Source organism: Homalodisca vitripennis, chromosome 5 (assembly GCF_021130785.1).
Source record: "Homalodisca vitripennis isolate AUS2020 chromosome 5, UT_GWSS_2.1, whole genome shotgun sequence".
NCBI lineage: Eukaryota > Metazoa > Arthropoda > Insecta > Hemiptera > Cicadellidae > Homalodisca > Homalodisca vitripennis.
Genome location: NC_060211.1, coordinates 23,653,308 through 23,666,897, shown reverse-complemented (window position 1 = coordinate 23,666,897; position 13,590 = coordinate 23,653,308). Strand labels below are relative to the sequence as shown.

Sequence of the window (13,590 nt, the reverse complement as noted above, 5' to 3'; positions counted from 1 at the left end):
GATTAATCAAGTCCTGATTCAAGGAGTTGTCAAATTTGTCTTGATTTTATAAGTTTTTAGAAACGGAAGAATTGTTTCTGAAATTTTCCCAGTTCTACAAGAAGATTTCCAGCTTATTCCTAGTTTCTGCGGTCGGGTGGCTACCCTAAATTCATTCTTGTATATGTGGAAATGAAGTTTTATGCAAAATTTAACATCCACAGACGTTTTTCATTAATTTAGGTTTCATAACAGTCAGTGTTCAAATAATAAAACTTAAGGAGAGGACTACAATGTAAGAGTGCACTGAAATTAAATTTTGTCACATACTTTCAACATTGACTTTATACTCTATTATTTTTTCCTTTTCTACACGAGTGTCAGATGTTAAATCTCACATGATTGTACTCAGTCAGTTATTTACAAATCTATAGTGCTATTTTCTTGTTGCCATCGTGGTTACTCATAAGACCAATGTAAAAATATTTTTTAACGCTCAGCCAAATCCCATGGGGTGACATGCACCATGATCGAGCCCAGTGTTGCCTAAATAGAAATGAAGCTTCATGCAAACTTTAAGTCTACATCAGTTCATTTTCAAGATATCGTGCGGACAGACAAAGATACAGAAATTAAATTTTACCAGCCTCTCGAGTGATAGGCTTTGCTAATGCTCAGCCAATAATCTACTCATTTTATAGGTATATACATAACCTACTGTTTAAGGGCTTAAGAATAAATCAATACAAAACACTTTTAATTTTAGTACTTTTATTTATTTATTGAACAGAATCAATTAAATAAAACTTAAATTAAACTCAACTGATAACTAATTGTACAAAACAGCTGTTTCGACAACAAATATAAAAGAAATATTTACAAGTCTTTCACGTTCTTACAAAACTACACTCTTTCCAGATTTCTGATCCGTCACAAGAAGAAAGGGGCTAGAAAGTTCTTGAGAATACAAAGTCATGTTGTATTTATAACAGTGGAGTCCTGATAACCCCAATATAATGCAAAAATCAGTAAATAATTGAAACAAATAAAGTGAGGAAATAAATTTAAATATTATTATAAGCGATAGATATTCTAGAATTTTAGTTCTTATTAGGTTATTTAATGACATTCTTGAATTTAGTTTACTCTCTAACTGGCCTTATAGTAACTTCTCTACTGGGAAGTCCATTTTGGGCAGTTTGCAAGGGGGTTTTGTAAACAGTTATAAAATGTACATGCTTTATATATATAAAAAGGCACCCTTACTATATATAATTTCGTATGGACAAAATATTAGCACTCATACAAAATATTACCTTGCAAAAACTAGTGGTTGCTGAACAAGTTTAGCAACAAGTCAATCTCAGCACAAAACCACAAATATTGACCTCCCTAGTCCTGTACCAAACTTTTCTTTGGAAAAACCCAAAATACCCAGTTATAAAATAACCCAGAATTTATCATCCAATAAGAAAATATAAAACACTGTGCACTGTGTGAAAATATTTAAGATTTACATAACTTATACAAAACAGTGACAAATTGACCAAAAATATATTTTTTCTTTTTGTTTGTTAGATCAATATAAAATACTGTTTTACACACAAACGCAACAAATGTTACACCACAGTAATCAAAAATTGATGTTCTATTAAGTGAGTGCAAATTTGAGTCTTCGCCGAAAACTTCAAAAATATAAACAGTTCTGTAAACATTTTGGAACGGTTTTCAAGTTGGTAAATTCTTTTTACAAATTCAATAATTTATTTTCAAATCTTGCACAATTTAAATATTTTATTTATATATAATTCAATGAGGTTTATCATAAATTTCAATAGTTATTTGGACTAGTTGATTTCATTAAGGACATGTAGACATCATACTTGTCGGAATTAAAGTTTATGGTTAAACAGAGTTGACACAGTGACTCAACATGAGTCGCTTCCTATTACTGAGTGTACCTAAAGGAACTCAAAATGAGTTACTGACCAGTAGGAGGGTGATTATTGTTTATAAAATAATCTTGTAAAAAGAAAAACATCTTTGACAAAATTGTTTTACACTGATATTTGTATAGAGGTAGTGTTATGTAAAACATGTTTTATGTTTTCTCAGCTACACCTGAGCTAGCCAAAGGAACTGATTTATAATTTATTTCTGGCAGTACTAGTTTTTATTGTAGCACTTAAATAAAAACTGAACATCTCCTTTTTCTTGGTGATTCATACATTTTATCACTTAACCTTCATTAGTGACTTAGATAAAAGGTTTTGTATATAACAAAAATAAACTTAGCTGTTGGTCTCCTACAAATAAAATAGTTAATTGTTTCTAGCCTCTCGTAGAAAAAACTTGACCTGACATGTTTAGTGTAGAGATTCCACACTAGTCTAACAGCCCGCAGTTGCTGGCCGTCTCTGCCACCTTGTCTCGACAGGATCAAACCCTCTCTCTGCACTTCCGAATACAGCCCAGGATGGAGTCTGCATCATATAATCCTGCAAACAATTCATGACTATTTGGCACAGAATATTTACACCCATAAAAAAGGATTCTATTGCAAACGTTTCTCATCTATACAGTATTATAAAACTACTGAAATGATTCAGTCCAATAAATTCTAGCGTTTATCGTTTCAATTTTTCAAACGTCTACATTTTGTTACGGTTTGTTTATCAAAGAAAAAATTTACTTTCAAATTGATACACCAATCTATTAAAATACTATTATAAATGCTGTCGAAAAAAAAAACTTTTAAATACCATGCATTGTCTGCTGAAGTTACCTACGAAACAAACTTGAGTTTTAGGTGAAATAATTAATGAAAATATTTATGAATTCCACAATTACATGATTACTAATTAGCCACACTGGAGAAGATGATAGAGAATTTTAATGTGTCCACATTATTAGTTTTCTATCAAAATAAATAATTTAAACACATTCACTGAAGTTTGGCTTGATTTGGTAAATACAAAAAAGCAAAAGAAACTGCGACAAGGGATTAGGACGAACTGCTATATGACCTAAAATTCTTTAAAACTATAATGTCTGAAAAAGTCATTTATTAATTTTGTAATGGTACTGCTGAACATTATCATATACAGAGCTTCAATTATGTATAACAGCACCATGTTATAGAAGTATAACAAAACCATTGTTAAAAATATCATAGTGTACTGACAGCAATTGAAAGCTGAGATTTTAAAACATGTTTAAACTTTGAATGCCAAATTTGCATAGATGGGTTCAGACATTCTCTAAGTTTAAATTATTATATGATAAACTCCTGATTGATGTTCTTTAATTATTTCATCTAAGAAATAATCTAGATCATTCTACAAACTACAGTTGTAATCTTTGATACAACTTTGTAAGTTATACTAAGGATAATATCTATGTAATTACCACAATTTTTCAACTTTCTTGTATGTAAGATATACTATTATTTTCTGCTATTCAGGTGACATTTCTTCCCTTTCCCAGATTTTTTTGTATTAATTCCCAGAGTAGCTTTTTTATTAGATAGATAAAACTTTGATTATAAGAAATAATAGGGGCTGAAATTATTTGCTCTTGAAATCAGAAGCTGGAGTAAACGACACTGAACTCGTTATTGCAAATACAAGCAATGAGCAATAATAGGGAAACAGGTTTTGCTGCTGCCAGCAGGGTTGGCGAGGGCGACACTAAAATTCCAAGATTAGATAAGAAAGGGACGCAGAGGCGGCAGTATGGGGGGGCGTGGTGGTGGAAGGATGATGACTCATCTACTGATGGTACATTTATGTCTGGAGGCATGGATGGTGAAAGCTTGGATGATCAGGAGAAGGAGGGTGCTACTCTTCGTTTTTTCAAACATGGGGGTTGCAGCGAGGTGGTTGAGGTATTGTCCTCCATTGACAGCCTCCGTAATAAATATTTTAGTACTGTCAAAATAATATTAAGGTTGCCACATGCCTAAATTATTTGTTCTTTCTGTAACTTCTCAATTCGAGGGCACTGGAACAGTTTTCACTACTTATCAAGTAGTTTCTGATAACCCGGGTTTCCGAAAATGAAGTTCCAATAATCAGGGTTTAAATATACACATGTTTTGAGATCCATAAGCTTGTATCACTCAGCGGCACATCACTAACCGCAAATGTTGAGATTCTGGGGTTCATGGGCAATTCGATAGGTCGTCTACTGTGGAAGATGACTGTTGGAGTTGGTGGGGTTTGTTCCCTTACCTCAGAGGTTCTTGTTAACCTCAACAAGGGTGTGCTACCCCCTGCCTACTTTGACTGGAGAGGCTGGTTCAGAGCTGGCCTCCCCTTCTTCCGGGATGACTTTGAGATGTAGTGCCCTAATTCTTCCTCATGGATCTCGATAGGAGGCGGCCCCTACTTCCTAACCTTACCCATCCTGAATATCCTATCACTCCGGAAGCAGCGCAAAGGTTCTTACTGGACTAAGTGCAATTTTATAAGCTTCTTGTCCTAAGACAACAACAAAAAAAATGTGCAACACTGATTTTTTAGCTTATGACTAGACGTGGTATTGTGAAACTGTGATTTTCAAGCATATTTAAGCATTTCTGTTGATTTTATTCATTATTTTGTAATAAAATATTTTGAAAAGAACCATACTGGAATTGAGTGAAAAGAGCCATGATATTGAAAATCCTGTATATTGTAATAATGCTTAATATCACAATCAACCAACCCCTACTTTAAACATTTAACAACTACAAGTATTTTACCTCTGCTGAGAAAGTCTCTCTCCCCTCAGTTTCATAAAACTTATCCACAAGCTCTAGAAACCGATCATAATCTATCCAAGTCCACCACTGGCCATTCACGAGGAACTGTAACAGATACAATCGATATGAGGACAATATATTGAAGATTGGTTATATAAAGAATAGTAATTGTAACACTATTCAATTCAGGAAAAATTAAAGTTAATTTTTATGTAAGGGATTAGAAGAGGAAGAAAGAGATGGAACTGGTTAAAAAGCAAAGAAATATGATAACCTTCCTGTAGGGAAAGACACTGGTTCTATTTCGTAACCAGTAATGAAAAGCTTTGTTGTGATTGGCCAAGAAGAAGGCTTCATGCTTTAGGATGGAGAAAGTAACTTTCCACTTTATATCCTTTGGTAATTTTAGATGAATTACTGTGAAACTGAACTCTTGTCTTGATCTCAAAGCATGGATGATGATGTGAGATGGAAAACATGATTTTTTTTACTTTGAATTCTTTCCAATAATATCGGTTCCATACTTCAATTAAAATCTCTGAAGTTTGAATAATTGTTTTAAAATAACTGAAATAATCAAAAGGCTTATGCATGAATAAATTATTGTAACACTTAAAAAATAAAAAGAGTTCAAGTGAAAATTAGTAATTTCAATAAAATTAATTATAAGTTTGTTTTTAGGAATAGTTTATTTAAGTTTTAAAGATACTTGAAAGCTTACAAAATTGTATTTGTTCTATTGGGAATCAGAAAACAATATACTCAAAAGAAAGAAGACCCAATTGTACAATTAATGACCCATATATACAATTAAATACATAATTTACATATGTATGTATGCATATATATATATATATATATATATAGTTATATATATACTAGAGTGTACAAAAAAAGTCCCAGGTCGGTTAAAATATTTTTTTCAAAATATTTAAAATAGAGCTACAAAACCTTACACAAAGTTACTGTGACATAAAAATCTATTTTATCACACATATTCAATGATCAGCTACGAGTCAAAAAATGACAGTCATATCAAAGATGGCTAGAGTTTTGCAACTTAGGTTAAATGTAAAAAATACAATGTTGAGCTTTTTGATTTTTAACTTTAGCTAACCCAAAACTGTTTACAATTAATTATTGTTATAGAATAATAAGTTTCATTATCTGCCATGATTTTAGTCAATTAGAAGATTACTACTTTTACTGATAGTGCCATTTTCACAACAGAACGCTCGAAGTGTCCGCCTTCTGTTGTTTGACAAGTGAGCTAATCGGTGATAAAAGGCACTCCACAGCGTGTTGTAGTTCTGTTTCCTCACGTTCCAAACAACCACTTTCTTCTAAGATCCTGTTTCCTCAATTCTTCTAAATCCCGTGGTTTTCATATATAACCACTCTATCTTTAAGATAAGACCCAGAAAACGAAATCAAATGAGTTAAGTCGGGGGTGGGGAATACGAGCGGGCCATTCACTGGCAGCCCTCTCCATGCGATCCATCTTTGAGCGGAACATAACATTTAAGTAATCCCTTACAATATTCCTGTAGTGCAACGGGGTGCTCCGTCTTGTTGAAACCAGATTATGAAACCATGTTTTCACCAACAATATTTCGAAGAGCTGGTATTAACGGTTTCTGAGCATGTCAAGGTAGGTGAAACTCCGTCTAAAAGTTCCGTTGATAAAAAAACGGACCCAAACTCAGGCCATCTTTGAACGAGCTGTCATTTTTTACTCGGTTTATCCGTTTGCGGTCGGGTGTTTGCAGCTCTGTACTCTACTAATAAATACCTTTTATTTGAATATGCATATCAACCTATGCTTACATTTTAAGACTTTCGTTCTGGACTTCCTAGTGGGACCGCCCCCCTCAAGGGAAGTAGCGGATCACTGAAATATGTGATAAAATATATTTTTTTATGTCCAGTAACTTTGTGTAGGATTTTGTAGCTCTATTTTAAATATTTTGAAAAATATTTAACCGACCCGGGACTTCTTGGACACAAACTCTAGCCATCTTTGAACGGCTGTCATTTTTGACTCGGTTACCTGTTTTTTGAGGTCGGTGTATTGCGGCTCTGTACTTGCGAGTGTTGGACTAATAAATACCTTTTATCTTGATATGCATATCAACCTATGCTTACATTTTTTTAAGATTTTCATTCTGACTCCTAGCAGGCTTGCCCCCCCTGAGAGGGAGTTTAGCGGATCACTGAATATGTGGATAAAATAAATTTTTATGTCCACATAAACTTTGTGTATGGTTTTGTAGCTCTATTTAAATATTTTGAAAAATATTTAAACCGACCCGGGACATTCTTGGACACAAACTCTAGCCATTCTTTGAACGGGCTGTCATTTTTGACTCGGTTACCTGTTTGAGGTCCGGAGGTTTTTGCGGCTCTGTACTCTACTAATAAATACCTTTTAATTTGATATGCATATCAACCTATGCTTACATTTAAGATTTTCTTCTGAACTCCTAGCAAGAAGGCACCTGGGGGGGCCCCCCTGAGGGAGTAGCGGACATCACTGAATATGTGATAAAATAAATTTTTTATGTCCAATAACCTTTGTGTAAGGTTTTGTAGCTCAATTTGAAACAAATATTTTGAAAAATATTTAACCGACCCCGGGACTTTTTGGACACCCCTGTTATAAATTAAACTGTATAAATTGTCAAGAGCCTTATTTAATATCAAATAAAACATTGAATCACAAAAAGTAGTTGCTCCGCCGGGAATTGAACCCGGATCTCTCACATTTGACAGGTACGATGCCAAATACAAAATAATTGTAATCGGAAAAAGTAAGCGCTACGTGGTGTAATGTAGCACATTCACCTGGCAAGTGAGAGATCCGGGTTTTCGACTCCCGGCAGGAGCAACTACTTTTTGTGATTCAATGTTTATTGAAATTAAACCCCCAATGCAGATAGTATTGTTTTGGCGCGCGGGCACCAGCGGGGGGCACGGAATTAATTCACGGTCAGCGGCCGCTTCACGAACAGCAATGGTGCGCCACATGTATCTCTCGCTATTGCATACTAGAAAAATTCAGCTTGCAAAGGTATCGTTTCAGAAGGTGAACATGGGCCTGCTGGGGTATCCGTGATGTAGGAACGATAACACGCGAGCACGTTTAACCGTGCGCGTTGTGTGGTAGGATGATGTTCTGAATCATAGTCAAATAACAACGCGGCTCGGGTGAATCGATCGCAACATCCCGGGCCATTGTCTAGACTAAACCACCAACATGTACGTCCTGCGTTCGTTTAGTTGTGTCATTAACCTCAAAATGTATTATAATAACAACTGAGGAAAACACCCAATCAGAAGCGCTAAAAAGCAGAGAGTAAACTCATATGAATGATTTTTTCAACTTCGACATACAACTGCGATACTGTAGGATTTTATTTTATAAAACTTTTGAAAATTCTAAACGTAGAGACCGTTGTTAACCCTCTCCCCGGTCGAATTAACCGGCGACGTGCTTTTGGCGCTTTACTGGGGGGATCCCTTGAATTAAAATCGCCCGCTCTGCCGCGAGGGCACACTTATTCGCGTTTTTACTACGTTTAAGAACTTTATTTTAATAAAACACTATTATTTATTGTACATCGTTACAAAGATGATTAAAATCCTCCTATAATAACGTTTGTATTTATTTAAAAAACATATCAACCTTATGAGGTAAATTAAAATCAAACAAAACAGTCAAAACTTACATGAAAAGTCCCCTTGTTTTAAATCGTTGTATAAATTATTGTATATAAAGGGTTATAAATATAAAAAAAATTAAGATAACAACTAAGATTTTGTCTACGTGTTATCTTTGTCTTGACCAGACAGGCGGGAGGGACCCGAAGTGGCGGCCGTTGGTTCCAGAGGCGCGAGGCAATGGTTGGGACACGGGTCGCGGTGACCGTCGGGCGCGAGGCAGCGCCAGATCACGTGGCGAGTCATCAGTGTCCCTTAATCTTCATGGGTTAGAATGGTGAATTTCCTCATCACTAAATACATCGCTACATTCATGGAAACTTTCATCGTCACTGAAACCATCAACTTCATCAATCCACTTCAAATTGTCAAAAAATGCGATATCAATTTCGCTATCACGCAAACATCTTGAACCTGCCATTTATGAAGTACAGAACCAAGTGTAAAGACTGCGAAAACAATTAACGAAATGATTTTCAGTAAACTAAGTGGTTATAAAAAAGTCCCAAAATAGTTCATCAAATTAATGTTAAAATAGCAGCACAAGTCAGAAAGAATTTTGTTAACTACTAAACAACAAGATCACCGTCAATGAAGTAATGAAATGAATCGTTTCAAATTATTAATCCTAGATAGCGTCCCCCTAGTCATAAAAAACTATGAATAAACAAGGCAACAACAATGATACTGCCAATAGAATATTTCCAGTATTAGTTCCCAGCAAACAATCGTTTTAAGACAGCAGCACAAAGCAGATGGGCGTTGATAAAGCAGTGGAGGGCGATTGGAGGCGTTTGGACTTTAGCGCCAGTGCGCCCTGCCGAGGCGTTTGCCCGGGAGGAGGGTTAAACACTCTTATGTAGACAAGTGTAGACGATCGCCCGATCTAACCAGACATTAACAAGAAACTATTTGGAGGGAAATTTAAAAGCAGAGACCGCTTTTTGCGACCTGAGCTCGCCACCCGGGGGGCCGTTAGGCCCGGGCCCGCTGCGTGACGAGCCCAGCTCGTCAGTGATCCACAATAGGTTAAATAAGGCTCTTGCCATTTATACAGTTTAAATGTAAAATAGAAGTCGTTTTGACAGGTTATTTGGTCTTCCTGATAATATGTTAGTTTGCTGTTATTTAAACGCACATTTGACAGGTACGGCCAAATACAAAAATAAACTGAATCGGAAAAAAGTCAGCGCTTCTGTGGTGTAATGGTAGCACATTCACCTGGCAAGTGAGAGGATCGGTTTCGACTCACCGGCGGAGCAAACTACTTTTTGTGATTCAATGTTTATTGAAATTATAATTTATATTATATATAATATATAGTATATATATACATATTACACAAATAATGCACATGCAAAATATATAAGTATAGAATAATGTCACCGACAAAAAAACGTTTGTGGCACACAGTATTAGTTTTTTTCTGACCAAAATTACAAATATAAACAACAATTTTTAACTTTTCCTTCCACTGCTTTGCCTGCATGCCATTTTTACACTATTCTGACTACAACTGCTAGTCTCCCTCCCCTACAATCATCAAAACAAACATCAACTGGCAAAAAAAAATAGATAAAACTAAATTTTACATTTTTATAACAACCAGAAAATATTAAATATAAGGATTAGAGAAAGTTCAAACCTGTTCAGTTCTGCTATGTAGTCAACGATACAACCACATAGTCAAAAGTTTCATAGTAATACTGTCTTATTAAGAGCCACTGACTGTAGTGAAATGACCTTGAGGTTCACCTCATAATAGCAATGTAAAATTCAAACCCTTTTACCCCTTTTTGGTTGTAGTATTATGGATGATGATTCATTTTCAAGATACAATTAATACGCATCTAAATTCCTTGTTTTACTTAAGTATATACAATTTGAATATTTAAATAATGAAGTACAAAAAAGGTTTGATACTTTTTCTGCATAACCAATACAAATATAAAAGAACTAATAAAACATATAGATGTAAATTAATTACATCTTTAAGATGAGACGTCTACTATGAGGCTAAAATCAAAAATAAAGTGTTTGAAGTTTAATATTGTTCTTATAGGGCAAAAAGGAAGATGGTAGGTAACCATTACAGTTAACTCTAGAGTACGATTGTGGTACCAATATCACCGGTGGTTCACTCTCGTCATAACATGTCAATGGGTTACTATCAATTTTGACCATTTGAGGATCTTTCTGGCATAACACAAGCCACTTCAGATCTGAAATATATCCAAGAACATTGGTTCTCTAAGCAATACAATCCTGATTAATTAAGAATAGGAATGGTAAATGGTAAGTGTAATATATACTTTACTACTTTGAATTCAAGTTAATTGTTCTGCTACATTTCAAGCAATCGACTTGGTAAGTTACTTAAATCCTCAATGATAATAAAGGTATCAACTTTCATTGATATTAATGAAGATGACAGTCTTCTATTAGTAGACAACAATAATTTATTCACCATTTCAAATGTTACTGAAACACCTCAATTTCATTAGACTATTTTTAATGGAGTGAACCAGGACGCACCTTTTTGTGAGCAATAAGTACACAGTTTGAGTGCTCATGCTCTGATGCAAGTGCATAGTCAGGCAACAGGGCAGCAATTTTCTTGGAGAATTCTATCACTTCTTCATGCCAAGGAACATTTTCCATCTTCAAACTGTTGCCATCTCCTCCTCCACAAAATGTGACTCCCTGTCAAGAAAATGACATTGATTATTACAATAAAATCTTCAACGAAATGAATTCCGATGATGGATTAAAAAGAATCCAATTTTGTAATAAAATCAACAATAACAAATATTCATGATTACAATATAAGATACAATAAAGTCCAACATTTTATCTGAACACTTAAAAACAGAAAATAAAAATTTATTTAAAAGAAGACTACATTTTTTGACAAAGCTCTATAACGTTGTGGAATTAAATAATTATAAACTAATTAAATTTTTTAAAATTTACATTTTACCTATTAACATGTTCATAACAGCCAAACTTATCGTATTTTTTTAATGATGCAAATTTTGACCATACATGAAAAATACCCGTTTTTTTTCAATAAACATGTTGTGAAGTGATAAATAATATACATGAACATATTTTCAACATCTAAAGTTCAGCCGGATAATGTTCAGAGTATTAGAAAATCTTTGTTGCATGATCCACTGGTGGAGCACAACGCGCATTTGTAATTTTAGCAATAGCACATTACACCATCGGTAAAAAAGGGCCGTGACCTACCGTGGGTCACGCCATTGTGAACGTGTTACGAGTCTGGAAAGTTTTTCTTAGATAAACTAAAATAAATTCTCAATAAATCTCATCTATATATTTATGCTCTATTATATGTATTACAGTACTGATATAACATGTAAATGTGTAATACAATAATTTTATAATCTACTAGCAGTTACCAATATTGAGTCTTATTGCCAAGAAAATATGTCAAAAAGCGTATATTTATGGAAACGGGCATAGTTGTAACAGTGACTATAAAAAGTTCACTTCTTTTTTCTAGAAAGGTGTCCCGAAGTTCCATCCCTTTATCTTTATATCCATCAAGAACCAAACAGAGTGTATCCATACTTCTAACACAAACTGTATATACACATAGGTATGACTTTGTTGGTATTAAATGTTTAATTATATTATTTGAAAGATTTTGCTTGGGTCCATTTTTTAAGAGATATTCTCTCATTTATGCACAAAAATCATAATATTGTTCAATATTGTCTACACAGTAGAATCTTGTAGTTGCCTATTAGCCTCATTAATATAATCACTGCTATTCAAGATTACTATAGAATTCCTCAAATCAGAAGGTAAAATAATAATATTTATGTTACATTTCAATGACTTTATGGCTGTTTTGCCCTCGGGTGATATATTTTTTAATTGTGGCAAGTTTTATGTTGTGTAAAAAATTTCAAAACCATCCCTATGTACAAAAAAAATCATGTATGAACATTACATGTATTTTTATAGAAACATTTATACAACTACATAAATTGGGAAGTAAACAAAAATTATTGAGTGCCTGTTTGTTTCTTGTTGAACAGCTGGTGTCTGTGCATACACACAAGCAGATGTAACATTGCATGAACATAAACAAAAACAGCAAGCAAAATATAATTTACAAAACTATAACAATTTGGTAATTAGATTATCTCTCTACAGTTTTACATACACAAAGTATAGCAAAATCTTGATTTTTGAATCGGTAATTTGCATACAGCCAATCAGCTGATATCCACGAAAAGATGCAGGACCCTCGTGGCAATGTACGACTATACTAACTGTTAAAAAATTATTTACAAAACTGTGATATTTGTTAAATAGATTACCTATCTTCAGCTTTCATACACAAAGTATAACAAAACCATGTTTTAGCAATCCGTAACTTCACCAGACGATAATTATTGATATGGCAGATCTTCGTGGATCGATTGTCAAATCCTGTTGATCAATTCTTGAACCCGAATCTCTGTTGAAGATTCAGTGGATTCAAGGTTCGGAATTCGGCTTTGACTCACCACTACTTCTAACCATTGTATGAAAAATCCATTGACTAAATCTCTCAGGAATCCGACTTACAATTAATTACGACAATTAATTGTAAGTATGCCTAGAATAGCACTGGAGAAGGAGGAAGGAGGAAGAAGACCAAGAGGAAGACCGAGAGGAAGATGGGAGGACCAAGTGTGGAGAGACATAGAGAGAAGGGGACTACAGAAAATACAGGTGGAGGAAGAGGAGACCTGGAATGATAGACAAAAGTGGAGGAGGCTGTGTACGACGACCCGTGATAACGGAAACGTCAGATGATGATGATGATGATGAATTACAGCACAACACCATAAGATGAAAATTAAAAATCTTTATAAATCAACAACCATAAGAGCTATTTTTACTTGCCTTTATTTCAATAAAGTCAGGTTTCCCCAACAAGACTAGCTGTGAGTAGCTCTCTAGCTCCTCAACATTCCATGCTTTGACTAGAGTAAGTCTGTAGACCGTCCTTTGGCCCTATAAATATAAACAACACAGTGTTATTAAATTCTGAGAGAATTTCTAATATAGATTCTTAACAATGGTTTTATAATGTTGCGACAATTCATCGTAAATGTTTGTTCTTC

The 13,590-nt window shown here is 34.3% G+C and overlaps 1 protein-coding gene across 1 annotated transcript in view; it reads right to left on the bottom strand.

Moving 5' to 3' along the window:
- Positions 1-733: 733 nt before the first annotated feature.
- The window catches only part of LOC124361851 (S-adenosyl-L-methionine-dependent tRNA 4-demethylwyosine synthase TYW1-like), a 39,046-nt gene continuing 26,189 nt past the window's right edge, over positions 734-13,590 (bottom strand). The window contains exons 10-13 of the mRNA XM_046815883.1: positions 13,370-13,480; positions 10,979-11,146; positions 4,724-4,828; positions 734-2,477 (exon numbers count right to left, since the gene is read on the bottom strand). Of these exons, the coding sequence (XP_046671839.1) occupies positions 2,370-2,477; positions 4,724-4,828; positions 10,979-11,146; positions 13,370-13,480 (492 nt within the window). The 3' untranslated portion in view covers positions 734-2,369. The remainder of the gene's footprint in view (positions 2,478-4,723; positions 4,829-10,978; positions 11,147-13,369; positions 13,481-13,590) is intronic.